Genomic DNA, 20,757 nt, shown 5'->3' with positions numbered 1-20,757 from the left:
AAAAAACTGAATATTAAAGACATTTTAAACAGAAGCAGTATAGGCTTTCTTTCTTTCTTTTTTTTTTTTTTTTAGAAAACTATCTTGACCACTACAAACTTCACACTACAAAAACACATCTTCCATATCAGTTTTTTGGTATCTCGTCATTTTAACAGCTCTCAGGTTCAGCATGTGTAGAAAAGAGACACACTGAAAAAAGAAAAGCCCTTCGCGTAAAATGTTCTGCTTTGTATAATAAACCTTTAAAGCGATAAGAAACACTTGCAGAGAAATCGCAAATTGAGACAGCCCACTTAAAGAAACAGAAATCATGTTTTGCACTCAATTTTAGTACAAAACGCCTTCAGAAATATTAGCGTAAAACAAAAACATTGACCGGTAGCAAGGAGAACGGTGTCTCGTTGCCATGGTAACCATATATGGTGGCAAACACCTAGAAATGTAATCGGATATTGTGACAAGGGTTCATATATATATATATATATATATATATATATATATATATATATATGTGTGTGTATACGGTGTGCTACTCAAAGTGCTCGAAGTGTCTCCTGCTTTTGTTCACACGTCATGCACACAAGCATGTTTCTGTGCTTTGGTAATGAAGAAGTGTAAAGACTCGAAGACTATGAACGTAGAGGTATTTGGTTACGTATTTCTCTGAGGTATCGAAATATTTGGCGAGAAATTCTCTGAGGTATCAAAAAATTTGGCGAGAAATTCTCTGACTATGAATTCCTTATAATGCGGACGTTTTTCTATAATATCTGACGTATGCATTTGGTTAGGTGTGTATGAACAAGTCCATGTCGTAGGGGTGGACAAGAAAATACTTCGGAAATAAAGAATGTGGAAAAACGGTGTGAAATTATAACCGATAGCTTTCTTTTTTTGGCTTGGTTTCAGTTAAAGCAAGGCAGGTGACCCCTTTTAAACAGGAACAATCGAAACAATAGAACAATTACAAAAAATAATCAAAGAAAACCATGAAAATGTTAACGTCTTTGGGTTTCATTTAGCTTGGTTTTCATAGAAGCTTTTGGAGAGGCTGACACGGTTCAGGTCTCACTTTCAAACATCTTCAGCCGCCAGCCGGGTACCATGGAGGGCCCTGGAGTGACCAAAATTTGGCATCTGGAAAGCTAACTCAGCAGCGAGGCCCGTGACAATCATTTGGCGTCTATTCCTCTGACAAAAATCCCGCAGTTTGGAATCTTCGAAAAGGACGGTTCGTGGAGGCGGAGTCCGTATGCAAATCCAATCGTGGATACAAAAAGAAGGTGAGAAATTCCGCATTTCGGGCTCTGCCGCGGTCGTTTCTCTCCATGGTAGTCGACCCATTGAGCGCTCTCTGGACTGGTCTGGCGCGGCACGCTGGCATTGGCACTAGTCAAACAAGAATTCAACTGAAGGGGATTTTTTTTTTTTTAACAGGACAGGGGCGGTGAGGTAGGTTGGCACAGGCAACATTAACCAGTTAATGTCGATCTCAACTATGGCTCAGGCATCCTGAGGTAGTTTTCTTTGGAGGTGTGCAACTGAAGGTTTTTTTTTTCTTTCAAAATGGCTTCTGGGATGGAGCATCGTCGCTAACGATGATACTCTCACCTCGGTAAGGCTTTCGCAAAGGCCACTATGTTTCTTCCCTTATTATTGCGGATGAACTGAAGGCAATGTCAAGAGTTGTGTCACGACACTTCGTTCGGCGTGTTTGGCGGGTGTCAATATTTGGCTTGGTTTTGTGTACACGTTAACACCCCCCGCGAGAGCTGAGAAATATAAAAACATTTTGGTTATAGAACAGTCTCCCACAAGCGAGCTGACGTGACACACACGCGTTCGAAGGGACCGAAATCGGTGTGACGATGCTCTTTAAAGGCTTTTTCAACAGGCAAAAAAAGGCAATACGCTTTGGTCTGAGTTTGAGGTAGGGAAAAATTCAGGAGGGGAACTACTGTCACCACTTCACATTTTTTGTAAGATCAGGTATTAGCAGCAGATTTTGTGTGTGTTTTTTTTAGGTTAGTTGCAAATAGCTGGAGAGAAGTGAGGGGGAATCTGAGGGGGGGGGGGGGGGGGGGGGGGGGTGTTTGACCAGTGCTAGCCTGTGCCAGTGCCAGGGAGACCTGAGTGCTGCTCAATGACGACTTGGCACTGCGCCGGACAAACCGCTTGCTGTTGACAGAAAGGAGGTAAGAGAAACAAGACAAGGAATTAGCACGTTAAACACTTGGAGAGATGTTCAGTGAGCATGAAGGTTCTTCAAGAGAGTCCACCGGTGCGCTTTCTGCTACTCAAATAATGGCTACATACTGCAGTCTAACTACAAATACAACTTGCCAGACTGCTGTCTTATTTGTCGATTAGGAACCAAGCAGCGACCTTTATTTTGGGGGGAATTGGAATTTTGTTATGTTATACTAGGAATATACTTATGTATTTTGTATAATGTTATTATGTTGTTACTATTATTATCATTATTATCTAAAGAATTACATTTTCAGTGTCGAAATTTGAACACTAGCAAAAATCAACACATTTTTCACAAACATTGAGTCTTGTGAAGAATTTGACAATTAATAAAGTTTAATATCTATGCGTTTGATGTATTAAAAAAAGAACTACCGTATTTCTCAGAGTAAAAGTCATCTTCGGACCCATCCAATTTATTTGAAACGGAGGTCTTTTGAGATGATTTGCTGATCATCTTACTTGGGATGTTCTTTACCCAAGTGACGACTGCGACGAAATTATATTTTTGCGACGTTCTGTGCTAACGCTCTAAAATAGATGCATACTATATCAAATCAAAGTATACATAATCATTTTAAGCCTTGTAAATGACATATTACTTATTTTGCATAATGTTATTCAAAAATTGGTCTGCTTTGAGTTATGTGGTTATGAGTTAACCCCCCCTAATATAGGGGTTGAAAATGAGTTAAAAAAAAAAGTTGAACTTGGAGGACTACGGAATATTCTTTTAAACTCAAGCTAAAAAATATTTTTCCCACAGCCTTTTGTATCATTTTTCACCCTTAACTTGCAATTATTACATCTATTATTACAATTTTACATTATGTTTCCTCTCTATGTTCGCTATATGAAAGTGAAGCACATTTCATATGAATGATTAATTCCATTTTTCATCTACCTGAGGTGCTGACTCCATCCTGGGACGATTTGTAGGCTCCTTATGGATGCCATTGAGCCCCGTGTTCTCATTCGGTACAGACCAACTGTCCTGAGTTCCTTTACCACAAAACAAACTGCAAACACATTCCAAGCTTGAATACAGTGCGATCGTGAAACCATTCATCACAATCTCACAGATGGAAATTACCTGCGACGATATCCAAACATGAGGAAGATGACGCAGAAAATAATGCAGGCGGTACCAATGTGAATACCGATAACAATGCTGCCCAGAGATGCTTCTCCGTCCCTGCACTGACACGGTGTATTCTCGCCTGCAGGTAAGATTTGATCCAATTTCCACCGTTATCTTACCGCACTGATCGATATTTATTACATTTCAGTTCCTCAAACGAAAAGGGGTAGCGTCATCAAACGCCCGAACACACACATTTTTTCCGAAAAAATGAAGGCCAAAAGTATGGGTATCGACTCACCAGTGTTTTGGGCACTTGTGCCTTCGTCTGCCAATGATACCAGTCTCTTGGAGCAGTCGCTTTCCCCATTTCCGTTATAGGCCACCAGTTTGACTTCATACACGCCACCCGGTTCTAAAAAGGAGACAGGAAGTCGCTTGAATTTGTTTGATCACTTTTTCCCCCTCAGTTGTTATTGTGTAATATTTGTACCCTTCATTTACCACAGTTACTTATTGTTTTCCTTTTTTTTTTTTTCCCCCTCAAGTGTTTGGCTAAAGTAGGGACAATTCGATTAAAATATTACTTATGAACAAATTCACTGGGCAGAACCTAACCTTATCGTAACGCTTGAAAACTTTTGGAAAAAAAAGTAGTGCTATTGAAAAATGTTCACGAATTAATCACACAATTTTCCACATTTTTCAAAGAGTATTGTGATTATTTCCCTCTTCTCATCGAAACTGAGTTATGCTTTTTATATAGATCTTTAAAATTTAAATGAAACTGTAAAGTTAACTTTGACAGCCATAAAAAATATATAAATAATTCTATCTAGCACCTAGAAATGATTTCTGGACTCTGAAAGGACGTACAAATATGTCTTTGGAATTGAAAGAGTTAATAATATAATTTGTTTATTTTATTCTGTTTATTAAGTCACAGTGAGAGCTGTTTTTAATACATAACAAAAATGATAGTAAAATAACAAAAAAAAAGAATGTCTGACAGCATCTATCAAAAGTGAGCTTTATAAAAGCTTTTTTGATCCGCACTGAACCCCGTTCCGTATATTCATGCCAGTGAGACGAAAATCGAATAATTGTTCCTACACAGTGCAGCAGACACGCTGTTTCTCTTGGTGTCTTGTTGTTATGGTAACAGTGACTCAGGGCAGTGCACAAACATAACGGAATGACATATGAAGAAAGAAGAAAGAATCCTTTAAAACGATGCATATCAACGCACGGTATGTATTTAAATACGATATAATAACGGGCCAAATTCAATGTATAATTGTACAATCGGGTTTTGTATGAAAGTATATGAGATTTGACTCAAACATACCGAGATTTGAGACGACGTGGGCATTGATGTGACAGGGCAGCTGGATGGGTCCTTGGAAATCAGCATTGGGGACCCTGCGGTAGGACAGTCTGAAGCCCTCGGCTTTTCCCGCCTTGCTGGGGAGCTCCCACAGTACCTGGACAGCGCTGGAATTCACCACTTTGGTGAAGAACGTTGGCGCCGTCGGTACTGAGACAAAGGACACAAATGGACGCATTTAATGGGAGCGAATTGTATTTTATGCTGTGGTTTGATTGCAATGGATGGTTTATTTTCGCTAATGTTTCACAGGCGGCAGAAAAACATGTTTGTTGACCCGTTTAGGGCAGAGATTATTTAATTTTATTTCAAAAGATGGAAAATGGTTTGAAAAAAAAGGCAAACTGCACACGTTGTTTGATGGGATTTTGCTACTTTGGCATTTAGAGGGTTAAACAGAAAGATAATTAAGTCACAAATAAAAATAAATACATGCATTTACCATTTTCACTATTTTGGGGCTAATAAATGTTATAAGAACTGCTGGTGAAAGGAGTTGAATTTGGCTTGCAGATTTGACAGGGATGTTTATAATGTCATATTCTTTTAATCTTAAATAAAATCAAGATTAATAAGTGTTGCAGCTGTTATCTGCGTATATCTTTCTATCACTAAAAAGAGAAATATTGGGGCATATGTTTGGGGGGCCAAATAATTGCATTCGAAATGTGCCACCTATATTTTCATTCAGCATATGATTAAAAAAAAAAACTTCAATGACGTGTGACGCGTTCCCACTTTTGTGTGTCCTTACCGCCACCTAGCGTCGTTGCTACCACAGTGCGAGACTGCTGACTAGCTCCAAGTGGTGAATAGGCCTTGAGATAAAGAGAATAGGTGGTGGCTGGCTCCAGGTTGTTGACGTCATGCTGAAAGGCCCCTTTGCTGATGGCTTCTTGCAGCTCCAAAGCATCCGGCTCTGAAACCGCACCCACCCAGCAGCATTTTTCTTTGAAATACGGGAAAAGATCGCCAAAGTATGTGGGCGTTTTACCATGACATACCTCCTATTTTGCGTATATGCAGCACGTAGCCGATGATGCCCTCGGTGACTTCAGGAGGCGGTTGGCTCCATGCGATCTGCAGAGCGCTGGTGGACAGCACGCTGGCTGTGAGGCCTTCGGGAGCGGCGGGCAGGTCTTTCGCTTGGGCCACGGCGAGTCGGGCGCTGGCCTGGTTGGTGCCGGCGCTGTTCTCAGCGATGCACTGGTAGATGGCCTCATCCTCTAAGCTGATACGAGTCAGAGCCAGAGTACTGCAGAGATGACACACAGCAAGATCAGTTTTCAGATGGTTACACCAGAACTGAAAACGTGGATAGAATAACATGCGGTTGGAAAGTGATACTGGAAGTGGCCTCCCGCACTCTCAAATATAGAACTTCCTTTCCTCTTTCATGGTGCAAATGAATTCATTGTACTTGATGAGTACCTTTTGCTAAGGACCAGAAAAAGGTGCAATGTAAGTAGGACCTATGCCAAATCAATACCATCGTACCACAAAAGCTTCGAAAATATATCTTGCAGCGTGTGCTTTCCTGAGACAACTGCGGCAGCTGTCAAAGTGGGTTGGATGCAAATCAATTCACGTGATTCTTTAAAACGTGAATGAATAATGAGGGAAGGATACTGCAAAGTCTGCTAGTTATGAAAGCGCCTAGCTGCCAACATTTCTGACTGACAAACGCATTCAAAACTATTTTCAAGTACAATAGTTCTGGACGCATTTTCAAAGACATTCAAATGAACTTTCAAAGACATGCAAGCGTGCAAGTACTTGCAAAAACAGTGACGATAATCGGCTATAGAAAATGGATGGATGGACTTGTACTGTATGCTCATTTTTGTTGACGAGTTTACCCCGTAGCGTTATGGGAACAGTACCTGTTGTTATTGGTCAATTTGACGTTGTGTCCAGGCATTAACACTTTGCCGTTCTTTAGCCAGATAAGGTGAGGCTCAGGAACACCCTGTGCCACGCAAGTGAAGACAGCACTGCCCCCTGCCGGTTTGGAAACAGATTGCGGCCACTGAAGGAACTCTGGAGGCGCTGTGGGTCGATCAGGGACAAATGGGTTTAAAATTAGAACAATTCCACATTGCAAGAACATGAAGGCTAAATGATGTTTTTTTTCAGAAATATATGATATATTCTTGATTTAATTATTAATAGAGAATGTAGGAAGTTATATGTCGTACGTCTTTTACAAAGGAAGTTTTGTGATCAAGCGTTATTTGCTTTTCCTTTTGTGAAAGCTGTTTTTGTGGAACTATGACTCTTTAATTTCCAAGTATTGAAGTGAAATCGTCTATTTCGCTATTTCCCGATTTTAAATTGCCATCGGTTGAATCCGAACGATGTGCGTAGTTTGTGTATTTTTCAAACGTAAGCATCTCACTATTTTGACGAATATTTTTGCGAAAGTTGGAAAAAAAAAATCCATAGACACAAATAAAAGCGCTGAACAGATGCCACCCCTTCCAACACAGTGCAAATTTGTCATCACAATGGACGTGCATATTAATGAAGCTATTTCAAGCCCCTCCCCACTTCAGTCGCAGCTCAGCATCTCATTGATCCGCTGCTCTCCCATGCACTGTGACCTTCCTAACCCCAAGTTTCTTCCTATAAGCCGGCGGAGATGTGTCAACAAGATGTCCATTTCAATAAGAACATTCATCTGAGCAGACAGCAATTTTGATATTCTTCTAATCCCTTGGACTGTTCTCATTTCTCAGACCCTTTAATGTGTTATTTGTGCAATACTTTTTATGTACAAAGTATTCGTGTAGCTATTGAATGAAAGGAATAACCACGCTTTTAAAATGAAAATTAAAATACAACATTTTGTTTTTCCACCCCCTCCCCACTGCCCATGTGTGTGTGTGTGTTTGTGTGGCCTTCATGCGTCGAGAGGGGAGACCCGTCCACCTCTTTGTCCGTTCAGCTGTCCCAACGTCATGTTGGAAATTGTCAGGCGTCCTCAGCTGACTGCGCATCGGTCGATCCATACCGGGTATTGATCAGTGATTCTGTTGACCTTGAGTTTTACAACGGCTCATAAATCTTGTCCCCTTTTCCTTTGTTTGCATCCGTACATCTGGAAAAGCTTTTAACATCGTCATGCAGAGTATCTTTTATATTGTTCTATTTTTACGATGATACAAATAATATTAGGAGTCAGTTATTTGAACAAAAAAAAAAAGGAATAAAATCTTACTTGCGTAATTTTCAGAGAAAAGTCATAATGCAGAGTGGACAGCAATTTGATGCGGCCATTTGTATCATTAAATTGAATTATTTTGGCGAGTTATTCTTGTTTTTGTTATGCTTGAATACAAAAGCATGTAACATACAACTACAAAATGGAAGATTTGCATTTTGGACAAAAAAAAGTAAGTTTTTTTGTCTTGTTTTCTAAATTAGTTAGTTTTAATTACTATTGAGTGTGGGATGGTTAGTTTTAAATGGCAAATACATCATTTTAATATTCGTTACTTTCATTAACTATTAATAGCCATGGCACATACAGAAAATGAGTGAATCTTTAAAAATACAAAAAAACTAAAACCATGTGATAATGTTATGGAATTTGATTAAACAGAGTATTTTATTTGCTTGAAGTCTCTTTAATTTTGCTTGACGTGTAGTTATTATTATTTCAAATGAGGTCATTTTTCTCGCAATCTATTCATCTATGTGTGCATATTTTAGCATCCAGCTATGAGGGACTTTTGTACATAGGTGTTTGCAGCTCACTTTCTTGTGGGAAAGTTGCTGATGTTAATATAATTTATGAGAAGTGAAGGCCTTTTTGGCATCTGCATGATAAAAGATCTGCATATCTTTTTTTTTTTTTGGGAGGACTTTGCGGACAAAACCGGAGTAGAGGGGGTTATGAAGACTGAGACAGAGGGAGTCTGGGGATTTTTTTTTTTTTATAAATTGGCTGGCTGTCTTTTGTGTTTCACCGTAACACGGTGACACCCCGGTCAACCTCACCCACCCCCCCCTTGTGGGATGCTATCCATCTTCCAACCCTCCATAATTAACTAAGAGACCACACCCCCTTCCCATTTTCATTTCAATGTCCGTGCCGGCACCTCCTCCCCGGGCTCAACCGTTTTCACACTTCTACGCCCCCAGAACCTCCTGTCGGGGTTAGAGGTGAGAGGTCATAGATCAGAGTCACACCCCTTCCCCTTTTTCTCCTGATCCATGCGTAACGTATTGACAATCTCGTCCAGCTTTCTTTTCCTCATTGTTCCATCTTCCTGACCATGGCCGTGGACACGCATGCACACAGATGGGCCCACGTCAAGTCTGTGTGAAAGTTCAAACCGGATCGCTAAAATCCCGCTCAACTTGATTTCGGTTGTGGGCCTCTTACTAAATGTGAAGACACATCGCAGTCAACATCTGTTATGGGGCACTTGAACTTTTATAACATTTTCTATACGTATATCTAAATTAAGATATATATTTGCCATTTTGAACTATCCATTGAAAAGAGGTCGATGTTTTCATTAAACATATTCTAAGTTGGGATTCAGTTGACTCGTTACCTGTCAAGTTAATGATTTATTTTTGTGTGCAGATCTCTACAATGATCCTAAAAGAGGACACTTTAAGTTGAATATTTTTGGGCAAATATTTTTTTATAATGATTTCTTTTTGAGAACAGGTCTGACACTTCACGTAGATTATTTTTTGTGGACAAATACAGTAATAATGAAGTTATTTCTTTTTGATAACACATCTCTTCTATGATCCAAAAGAGGACACTTTATGTTGATGTATATTTTTGTGGACAAATACAAATGAAGCTTGAAAGGTTCTAAAGTTTAATCAATCAAATGCTGCTGGCATGTTTTAAGGCCTTTTTTTTTCCCTGAAAAATGCTTTGCATTGGTTATTGATTGGATATCACCATCTATTTATCGGATGGATTAATAAGTCTGTTTAAACAACTTTAGTTCTAAACTCAATTTACACACTCACAAAGCTACATTGTGGCAACCATTTTAACGAGTGTCCAGTCCTCCTTATTGGCTATCAACCAAGGGAGAAATTAGATCAATACCTTAATGAATATATTAGAGATGAACTCAATTCTCCCTTTTCTACACCCTGCCAATCAACCGACAAGGGGGAGAATTGATTAATAAGAGCATTGGTCACCATATCAAGGAAGGGTCAATTTCCCCCAATTGTTTAGTCAAAAACGGCATTATAAAATAAAATCCCGCTTTAGTTTTGCTTGCTTCGTCACCTTGTTAGCAAGAGATTTTTGAGGCATGAATACTTTCACAATTTAATAGAAAATAAAATGAAATTAACACACATATATTTTTTCAAGGACCCCCTGCAGTCAGGCCACGGACCCCTGGGGGTCCGCAGACCCCACTTTGAGAACCACTGCTATAAATAAAAAACGCAATTAGATCCGAGCAACTGACCAGTTTCAGAGTTTGTATCCTGGATATCTGCGGGTGATGAACGAGTACACATCATCAGTTGCAAATTTGAAATCGAGATACATGCGTGTATGCGTGTGTACGTGCTTGTGCATGTACACGCGTGTGTGTGTGTTGGCGGGTGGAGGTGCCAGAATCATCCACCCCCACTGAGGAGTCAGGGGCAAAGGTGAGAAAAATGGGTGGGGCTTTGTTATTGACCTTCTCCTTTCCTTTCACTCACTGCCGCTGCAAATGAACGTGGCCAAGTACGCGCACGCGTGAAAACGCGGGCCACAGATGCTCCAGTCAATAAGCAAAGATTATTGAGATTCCTTTCTGGAACTACTTTCTACTTTCATTTTAATGTATTTAAAGCAAGTTCCTCACAAATATGAGGGCGACACTCCTTAATTGACAGTATATGGTTAAATATACTATTAGTTACAGTAAAATAATAATATATTGTTGAATTTAGTGAGAAACCCACGTTTGCACTGTGAGGCAGATGTGCTAATTCATATGTGTCAAACTCCAGTCCTCGAGGGCCGGTATCCTGCATGTTTTGCGGTTTTCTCTTCTCAACACGCCTGAGTCAAATGATTAGCTTATTAAAAAGCGCTGCAGGAGTTTGAAAAGAATCCTAATCATTTCAATCATGTGTGTTTGAGAAAGACAGGGTTCAAAAACATGCTGGATACCGGCCCTCGAGTACTGGAGTTCGACACCCGTGCGCTAACCAGTCTGCCACAGTGCGGCCCACATTAGAATTTATTGATAACTCAATTTTCCATCTTTTGACACATCTTTTTTTGTTAGACCTGATTTTATACAGTATTTGTGTTGTATGTACATCTTACTCGAATGCATGGAGTAACAAACTTCACCAGAATGGGTGAAGCCTCTCGATCAGAGGTGCCCAAACTACGGCCCGGGGGGCATTTGTGGCCCGAAATCGATATTTTTGTGTCCCACAGCGTATCTTGACATGGCACGCAATGCAATTTAAAAAGATAATAAACAGGTTTCTTCAATACAGGTAAATATGTTTTTATGGCGACGTGAATTGAAATGTTTCTGGACTCTGTACGCTAGCCTAAACTGTTCCAAACACACAAACAGGTCAAATAAATTTCTCTTTTCAATGATATTGCATTCATAACAAGAATAAAAAAAAGCCAAATCGATTGAAGAAAAAGATGTTTGGACGATACCACCGTTAGCATTAGCACTGACCTTGTACCACAAGCCTGCCGAGGGCGGTACGCCTCATTCTTGTGCCCGGCCGGTTGGCGGCGCACACATACACGCCGGAGTGCTGCAGAGAAACATCTGAGATCATCAGGTTCCCCGTTCCTAGAACCTGGATACCTTCCACTCCTATAGAGCGACCATCTGATGGAGAAACATCGAAACGTGGTCTGGAAAATTCAACCGCCAAGTTTACAAACACCTTCTGTATTTCAGCGCCGTAGCGTTACCGAGTCTGCTCCAGGAAACAATGGGCTTCGGGTTTCCTGTGGCAATGCACTCTAAAATGGCGGTCTGATGGACGGTGATGGTTAGATTTTGGGGTCCTGATAGGATGACTGGCTCCTTGTAGGTTCTTGAGGTTCCACCTTAAAATGAGCGATATTAAGGTCAGAAAAAGCCATTCAAGAGTCATACGAATAATTCTCTCGCTCTCTCTTTTCCTTTGCCTACCAGTGACGTTAAGAATGGCCTCATGGCTGTATCGAGTGTTTGCAATGTTGGTAGCAACGCAGCGGAACACCCCAACGTCAGACTGCCTCACACCAGTCACCTGAAGGATGCCCATTGGCAGAAGAGTGTACCTGGATGGGGAAAGACAAATGGGGGCTACTGCTTTAAAAATAATCATTTCTATCGCTTCTATTCTGTTATTGTATTTATTTATTTATTTGATCTCTCGTCTGTGAGCGTTACTGTAGGTATTTTTTTCCGTTTTACAACATAAAAGAATTTTTGTTTCATTTGAGGGCTATTTTTGTTGTTGTTGAGATTTTTAGCTTAGATTAAAAACAGAAGTTATTACAGACGTTCATGAATGCATTTCTCAATTTGTTTAATCTCCATAATAGTTTACCTGTTGTCATTAGTACTCAGAGGCATTCTGTCTTTCTCCCATGTAATGTTGGCCTCAGGTATTCCATTGATCTGACACTGGAAGCGTGCGACTCCTCCCTCATCTACTGCCATGGACATTGGGTGGGTGTGGAACTTAGGAAGAGCTGAGAAGCAAAGAAGTACGTCAACATACATGGGCAAAATATTCACACTATTCGGAGCGGTCTTCGAATCGTCTTTGTGTCCCCAAAATTGTATTTGCACTTTCGAGACTCTCGTAAAGGATTTCCTATGACTTAATGGCACTAATCGATTCAAGCGTATACTCGGGTGGCAGCAAATTAGAGAGGATCACCATGGAGACTGATTGCATTGAGGAGAGACAAGATAGCTATAACTCTCCTAGATTACCCATAAACCCTTGTTTTTACTGGTCTGACCCAAGTGGCGGTCAGGGGGGCAGGGAGGACAACGTTGTGTTCAATAAAGAAACGGTATTTAGTTTTACAGGTAGCCCATAATTAATGTGAGGCAAAATAAATATTTTGAGTTGTTTTTTTTACCAAGAGGGAGTTTTTCAGAAGTGCAAGGTTTAAAAGTGACTGAATCAAATTTTTGGGTTATTTATTTGTCCAAATGTCTTGGTTTATTTATTTAATCCCCAAAATTAGGTCAATGCTTTTTTGACATAACATTTTAAGTTTATTTAGCCCAAAAATGTGGGCTAAATTCTCTTTTTTTTTTTTTCAAAACTGTTGCTAGCGTCACACTGTTAGCACTCTGAAATCACGCTAATTTTGGATCCACATTCTAACGTCAATACAACGCTGCACCGCCGAACGTTTGCATGTTTCGATGGAGCAATTTTGTCTTCTTCCTGTTATTTTCGTCAAAATACTTCAATATTGTACCGATGATTTGTGATCCACCATTATAAACTTACATGCCAACAGAACTTTGGCCTTACGGCTGACCAGCATGCCATAGCGGTTCTGAGCAGCGCAGTGGTACTCTCCCATATCTGCGTCACTGCCCTCTTTGCGTTTCTGGAAGTTCTGAATCAAAAGGGTGCCGTTTGCCAGCACCTGAACCCTGGGATTGATGGACAAAGGGACTCCATTTTTACGCCAGGTGATCTGGATGGGCTGCTCGCCCTGCACGCTGCAGTCCAACATGAGCGGACGATCCCTCACTGCGATCACATCTCTGGGCTCCTGCAGAAAAGACAGCTCTGAGGCCAAGCAGGCACCTGGGAATGAGAAGGACAAATCATTAGAGACATACTTTCCCGGACTTTATATAGCTGTACTAATGTTTCCCTATGATGGCTTTTTTTTTTTTTTTGTACATTGATCTTGAGTTTAACACCTGTGGATCAGAGCAATATAAAGCAGCAAATGTCATATAAGTGACTGTGACAACAAGTTATGTTTGATATCACTTTTTTTCCCCTTAAAATTACATGAAGTTATTGAAAATGTTCAATTTGTCTAATTTATTATTTCTACTTCACGATCATCCCGATCCTGATACTTAATAGTATCCCTTGTGCTAATAAAACAAGATTATTTTTTCGTTGACTAAATATGTAAATAAACTGATGTGTCCATAGTGGTCCTATGAAATCACTCCACAAAAAAAGAAAAGAAAAAAGTCTTACATGGCCCATTGTAGTCGTAAAGTGCCCATCAAAAATTTGCAATATCTTCAAATTCAAGTCTCAAACATATTAAGAAGTCAAGAAATTCAAGATACTAATTCTTCATGGAGCACAACTGCTTACTGAAAGTTATTCCAGGTTATAAACAAAATCTTAAAGTTGTGAAAATAAAACTGTGCAAAAGGTATCTACTTGGAAAAATCTGAATTCCTTTTGGTAAACACTCACTTCTGCAATTCAGGATTCTTGTTTTTCATCTGAAAAACTTTTGACTGATACTGAACATCAAACCAGGTGACATCATCAAAGCCATCCCACATTTTTCATCTTTGATTAACGAATGTGATTTAATGACTTTTTAAATGCAATCTAGAGGCGCTCTCTTTCGGGGAGGCCTTCAAACTTTTGCATTCACATTGAATTTATCGAGGAATATAAAACTGCGGGACTTCAATGACGGTAGAGAAGACAGCATAAAGGGGTCCCCCCAAATAGCTTTGATGGACGATTTGCCGCATTTATCACTTTTACGAGGGCGGGCCACAATGGAGGCGGAATGCCACTGAGTCATCCATGCAGAGAGAACAACAACAATGCCTAAAACCGATGCGGAGAACACTGGCAAGGGTTGCGGGGGTCAAGTTTAGGAGAATGCCTATACAACAAGGGGCCTAGTCCGACAATAGTGTTGCGACGATGCTTATTTGCACCCAACCCCCAGTAACCTCTGTAAAACTTTGTCAACTAGCACGCACCCAAAGGGCACCATCTGCCCCTTCTTATGCATCCCCTCCACCCCTCCCATCTCTCTCCATCCTTTCAGATCCATCTCAGAGGTGACTTTCCCATGCCACCAGATCTCCTCCATCGCACCCTTGCGCCCTCTCCGACGTGACCTTGGCAACGACAGCCAGTCTCCTCCGTTTTCTCGTGCTAATGACCTCGTATGCAAAACACGGCAGACCGCCGTCGCCTTCCCAGCTGCCGCGCCCGAACAATCGCAATCTGCACTTGAACCCGCAACAATGGCCGATCAATGTCACGACGAAACCTTGAATCCGAGCGGCCGAACGCACCCCTGCTTTAAATTTGCATTGCGGTCCAGACGCCGTCAGTTCCCAAATCCTAGACAAAGCCGCTTGCAGCTGAACTTGACTCTGGACGGGTTACACTTGTCTGGGAGTTAAAGTGAATGTTCACGTAGGCTCAACTTTTTGGAACTTTGTTCCAAAACGTCAGACGCAAGACATACTGAACTACCTGTAATTGTATCCAATCATGCGAGCACCAAAAAACATAGAAAATCCCTAATATAGAAAACCCCTAAAAGTTGTTTAGCAGTCTCTGGTGCCTGATCACCATACAAAGTATTTTGGTTACTCTGGTTCTTCACATGAAAATCCGGTGTACATACTCTACTGGTCAGACTTTTCCTGGTATGAAAAACAGAAATGTTGAGAGCCCAAAAGGCCTAGCGCTACTATGCTAACAACGGCTATCGCTATCAAAGCAAAAGTTAAGCCGCTAAGTTATACATAATTTGATGTTACTCATTTAAAAATCACCCCTTGAACAGATATTTCTTTCTCAACTGACCTGTGTAAAATGTAGCTGATGTTTGATATCTGAGACGGCTTTAGCGACTGATACTATGAAGGCATATTTGACTTATTTCGTCTTTTTCCACAGTAAAAAAGTCAAATTTTACTTTAAAGTTTGTTTTTTTAATTACTTTTAATGCACTAATAATACCTTTAGAAATGCATTTTTCCATTTGCCGTTGAATGAAAATGCAACACATGCTCAAGCCTCAGGGCTCACCTGTTTTGCTTTGGTCATGTGACATTTGCAAGCTGAGCCCAGATTGGTTGTTACCAACGCTTTGAGCTCACCATTTTCCGTCACCTGCAAGTGACAAAATGTGCTTCTGATGGTAATATCTCTCCATAAAGTATCATTTAGTTATAAATTACCGGTAACTCAATCCCAAAGACATATTTATACATATAGTCATGACATTCAATACCAAGTACTTATTCTAAACGATAGCCTGAAAATAGCTGCGTTATTGGACAAAAAATGAACTTTCCTTCTATGTGATATTCTCTGTTCTTTTAATTAAACACAGATTACAAAACTTCTCTGAATTTCCAATATCCACCTGGCCCAGCTTCTTGAGATCTGTGCCATTGCTTTGACAAATGCGTCCCATCACCACGCAAACATCTGCCCCTTTGCTTCTAATGAGAAATCTCTCACGGAGCAGATGAAGCAGGATTGTGGGTCCACCGGTCAGCTGTCCTCAAATGAGCTACTATGGTCCACAACACCCCCACCCACCCAGCTGATCTTCTCATCCTTCTGTGTCGGTAATGAAATTCAGGGCTCCCAAGGGGTGACATGCATTGCATTTTGTGGCTTATCGAACACATGGCGTTGCAACCTGGGAGGTTGATGGAGCCGACAATGATGTTTGCTGCAGAGTTTAGGAGTGACGTTTATGTAAACAAGGTTGGGATCTGCAAGGGCTTTAAAAATAAAATAAAATAAAAAAACCTTCATTTTTCTCTACTTCAGAGTCAAGGGGATGACGCTAACTTGCAATGTGACTTGAACTGCATTTAATTTGCACCTTGAATGTCAATAGTTTGTGTATACATTTTGAGTTAGCACCAGGGTTAAAGTATTAATAATTTTTGACATTTTTGTTTTGATTTCAATTTGCTTTTTAAATTCAGTTAGCTTGAATTAGTTTATTTTAACATGATCATTTTTTTTAATTTCTTCTTTTAGTTTAATTCTCATAAGCTGTAATATTAATTTGATTATTTTTTTTAAATATTGAGCACTTGTCCAGTGTGCACAATGTGACTTGAATTGTGGTCATTTAAATCATACCCCGAATGTCACTAGTTTAGCATAAATATTAAGTCACCACCAGGGTTACAATAATATTGATTTTTTTTTTTTGAATTCAGTTAGCTTTAATTAGTTTTATTAACTTATAAACATTGTTGTTTCAGAAATAGCTTCTTTAGTTGAATTTTCACAAGTTATAATGTTAGTTTTGTTCATTTATTTTTTAAAGTGGTACATTATTTCAACACAAGAGCGGCCATTAAGTATTCTGTGATAAAGTATTCTGTCTCAACTGACCTCCCTTCTAACAAAGTTCAACAGTAATAGCAGAAATGAACAGTGAAAGATTATTTTTGAATAATTGATGAAGGTAAATACAAATATAGCTGTACTCGACATGCAACCAGTCTGATTTGTTCTTTCAGAAGAATTTTTGCTGTTATTTCGTTTACAAAAAGTATACTGAAAATACCAAATTGGAGTGTGTTTAACTGGAAGATGTACTTAATGCACGTTCACCACTCAACACATTCAAATTGCAGCTTAATGAGTCATTTGCCCGCCAACAAAATGTGCATTGGCGTTGGATATTTTACATTAATGGAGGATTTACTGGACTGTTATATTAGCTCGTATTGATCGTAGTGAAGAAGCAACCGAGCTGACAGTAAAGATTTGTGCTTTTGCACATTAGCATTGATCGCTGCTTTTGTTTTCTTTACAGAGCGAAGCTTCAAATCAAGAACGCTGCGTATTGAGTGGGCGCTCAGTATTAAGATTGGGCCATTTTCAATATCGGGGAAGGACTAATAATGAGATTTTATTAAGGGACGGGGGGTCGTCCAGCAACCCCCACACTAGCACCCTATGTCTGTAACCCCGAGCCCCTCAGGGGTCATGAGAGAGTCAGAAACAAGGAGGATGGATGTATAAAATGGGGGAGGTTGTATGTGACCGTCCAGAGCTCTCCTGCTATTGTTTGACCGACTGCTGCCCGTGAACTTCACACATATGTCCACCGTTCCAAAAAAAAAAAAAAAAAATTGAGGTGACGCTTGACAATAACTCCAGCAAAGTCTTTCCATCTTCAGATGTTAAATGGTCAACTTTTGAATCGAAATTGGGATCAAAGTTTCCTTTTTCTGACCTAATATGTTCGATTCTACAGGCAAGGAACCGACCTGACAATATTTTTCAAAATGATGATGTCACTATGACATCTTTTTTGATAACTCTGTTAAGGGAGCAGTTAAATCAGCGGATGGATGAATGGGCATGAAATCGGTCACCTCAGGGCTTCTTTTTTATTCAGTCGAAGGGAGTTAAACTCTTGTTGCCGCGAGGCGCTTACCACTCACTGCGTTATGCAAACATACTTAAAGCTTTTGTCCCTGCTGTGGGGGGTCTGTCACGGATTTTTTTCCACGGTCCCATTCAGAACAATTTAAATGAGTTCAACGTCTGAAAAGTTTTTTAATTGTTAAAAATGATTTGAAGCTGAAACTTGTTAGTGCTCCAAATGATATCCTAAGATATACTTATCAATGAGAGCATTGAGGTACTGATAGAGATGTTAGTCTTCAGGGTTTTATGTGGTGACATTGTGTCCCTGCTGTGGATTAAACCACGTTTTCTGCTAGGCTACTCTCGCGTGGACCCTGTGTGAGAACCCCTGATAGGAGAGGAGGAGGTGTAGTGGAGACCTGGCCTTGGGCAGCTATAGGCAGATTACCTCTGCACTCATATGGTTAATAAGGTCTCAATCAGAGCGCAGACTGGAGGTAGTCTTATGGAGATGAGATGAGTGTGTGACGGTCAGGTCAGAGAACACAGAAGAAAAGCGCAGCCTATTGTGTCCGAGGCGAACCCCCCCCGTCAAAGGCTCTACCACCGGCCAGGATAACCCGTAACCCTACCCCCTCCTGTAGAGGTCAAAGGTTATTGACTTGAACCCTCTATTGTGGTCTGAGTTAAAGACAGAGACTCCCACACCGTCTGCGCAACACCCCACCAGACCCCCGATGCAAATTTTTGGGGAGGTTTGGGTGATGATGTCAATTTTCTTTGGATTGGGAAATTGGTACCTGTGTATTTTGGAGTCTGGAAAGACATGTGAAGTCAAGCGTGAATGAAACTTTGCCACTTTTGTTATACAACATGAAGACATGTTTTACCAACATGATGATAATGCCCACTTTTATTGACACTGTGTACTGCATTATAAAGAGCAATGTTTCAAATATTTTATACCTCTTATGATGCTGTTGACTTTGTTTTGACTCTCTTTTGTTTTATCATGTTTTCTAGCCACTTGTGCCTTGTCCAGGAGTTCCTCATTTTCTTGTCAATTTGTGTTTAGTTTATTGATTTTGATTTTGTCAGTCTTGTTTTGCAGGGTCGAGTTGCTTTCGATTGTGTGGAGTTTATCCCAATTTTGTGACTTTTACTTTGAATCTTGTTTTTTAGTTTACTTTATTGCAAAATGCATTCAAAATCATAATCATAATTTGCTTCGAGGCTTCTACATCCCCTTTTCTCACCTCCTTGTTTTTTTTTTCTGAATGCTGCTAAAGTGTGCAAAAATATGAAGGTACATCTCATAACTGCTTAAATTCAATGGGTGCTACGTATTGTAGACACCCCGTATTGGACACAGCCATCTGTATGATGCAAGTCTTTTATAAATCACTGTAAACTACAAAAACAACTAAAAAATACATTATTTGATCAATAGATCAGACTTGTCAATCAAAACTGAATATCTATAACTGGAGATTTTTTTTTAACCAGCACTTCTATAACTCACTACAATGTGCAAGTAGAATATTAAAAATCATGACCCCAGATCCAGCTATATTCTCCAAGTTCAAGGCAAACTTTCAATGACACTAAAAAAGATTGTCAGCTTGAGTATTCAGGTCAACATATCCAGTTCTTTGTGAATTTCATTCTTGGGGTAGAAATTTACCCCATCATATTATTCATAAACATTATTCATCATGTTATTCATCAACTTTTTTGTTAAACTCACATTTTCAATCCCAGTTTCATACTATGGCATGTAACATGAACTTCAAGTTATTAAATATGACTTTTTGCCCTCTATGGTGTTATTTATCAGTGTGTGCAATAACAGAAGATCAAGGAGATATTGCTTAAATCTGCCCGACATTTGTACTGAAATGTCACGTGTCAGTTGGTTGGTAATTTTTCTCTTAGCAAGTCTAGAAACGATAACTGTTTTGTGTTTCTATTTCTCAATGAAACAAGAACGCTTCAAAGTTACAGCAGGTGCATTTCCCCTTCTAAATGTTCTACTTGAGATAGTTTAACTATTTAAATGACTTACTCAAACATAACAAAGCCGTCAGGCCGGTGAGCAGTAGTCTTGGTTTCATTTTGGTTTTCCTCACTCCAGTCCTTATTACGGGTGGTTCTCAAAACTCCTCCAAATCAAAACGATGGAAAAATAAAAAGTAATCCAGACGAAAGTGTGTCCTCGTCTACTTAAACTATCTATTCTTTGGTTAGTAAGCTAAAAATCTATCTTCCTATTACTAGAGCATTTCTATTCTTTTGAATTCTCGGTCCAGTGACGGGCCCGCTGATGGCTGCTGGTCATGTCCAAAGCCACTCTGAGAAGAAGTGAGCGGATGACACCTCACCCCGGATCGGGCTCATTACGTATTCGGCCTCATCGCTGCCGCTGAGCGGACAATGATGCAGCGCCTTTCACCGGCTGATGGCAGGTCGGTCTCCTCTGGACCAATCAGCGGCCGGGGGTCGATGGAGGGGCGGCGGCTCACTCGGCCCGGGAGGCATGATTGATATTCATTTAAACAGAGAGCTGCCGGCCGCTCGCCCTGCCTTAGCCTGCTGCCTGATGGACCAGCTGTGGCCTGAGCTGGACGCACTTCACCCGAGTCAGCTGTCAAAGGACCTTTTGACCCTCGGCGGCTTTTATTCAGAT

At 40.3% G+C, this 20,757-nt stretch overlaps 1 protein-coding gene and 1 long non-coding RNA gene across 3 annotated transcripts; one reads left to right on the top strand and one right to left on the bottom strand.

Annotated features, from left to right (window-relative positions):
* Positions 1-2,093: 2,093 nt before the first annotated feature.
* On the bottom strand, positions 2,094-20,185 carry LOC148406191 (immunoglobulin superfamily DCC subclass member 3). 2 transcript variants are annotated; one of them, XM_088404995.1, is made up of 14 exons: positions 20,137-20,185; positions 13,212-13,517; positions 12,288-12,432; positions 11,885-12,015; positions 11,662-11,799; positions 11,417-11,575; positions 6,608-6,773; positions 5,729-5,979; positions 5,479-5,643; positions 4,686-4,874; positions 3,639-3,752; positions 3,350-3,476; positions 3,161-3,275; positions 2,094-2,181 (listed from the first exon to the last, which is right to left on the bottom strand). In XM_088404995.1, the coding sequence occupies exons 1-14, from the start codon at positions 20,183-20,185 to the stop codon at positions 2,107-2,109; spliced, it is 2,130 nt and encodes a 709-aa protein (XP_088261121.1). In that variant the 3' UTR covers positions 2,094-2,106. The 2 variants fall into 2 exon arrangements, with proteins under 2 accessions (XP_088261121.1, XP_088261122.1); XM_088404996.1 differs by having other exon boundaries at positions 2,107-2,198; positions 3,190-3,275.
* LOC148406192 (uncharacterized) lies at positions 2,095-5,307 on the top strand. Its single transcript, XR_015863992.1, has 3 exons — positions 2,095-2,198; positions 3,166-3,482; positions 4,721-5,307. It is a non-coding gene; the product is annotated as an uncharacterized LOC148406192 (long non-coding RNA).
* Positions 20,186-20,757: the final 572 nt, after the last annotated feature.

This window comes from Hippichthys cyanospilos, chromosome 21 (assembly GCF_059441005.1).
Source record: "Hippichthys cyanospilos isolate Australia breed blue-spotted pipefish chromosome 21, RoL_Hcya_1.0, whole genome shotgun sequence".
Lineage (NCBI taxonomy): Eukaryota > Metazoa > Chordata > Actinopteri > Syngnathiformes > Syngnathidae > Hippichthys > Hippichthys cyanospilos.
The sequence above is the reverse complement of the archived record's forward strand: the minus strand, read 5'-3'. Positions and strand labels throughout refer to the sequence as shown.

Coding starts and splice junctions, on each gene's coding strand:
- LOC148406191 (XM_088404995.1), bottom strand. CDS start 20,185: ATGAAACCAAGACTACTGCTCACCGGCCTGACGGCTTTGTTATGTTTG. Junction 6,774..11,416: donor CGGCAGGCTTGTGGTACAAG/GTCAGTGCTAAT, acceptor ATCGACCCACAG/CGCCTCCAGAGTTCCTTCAG. Junction 3,753..4,685: donor CCACGTCGTCTCAAATCTCG/GTATGTTTGAGT, acceptor TCTCCTTTTTAG/AACCGGGTGGCGTGTATGAA.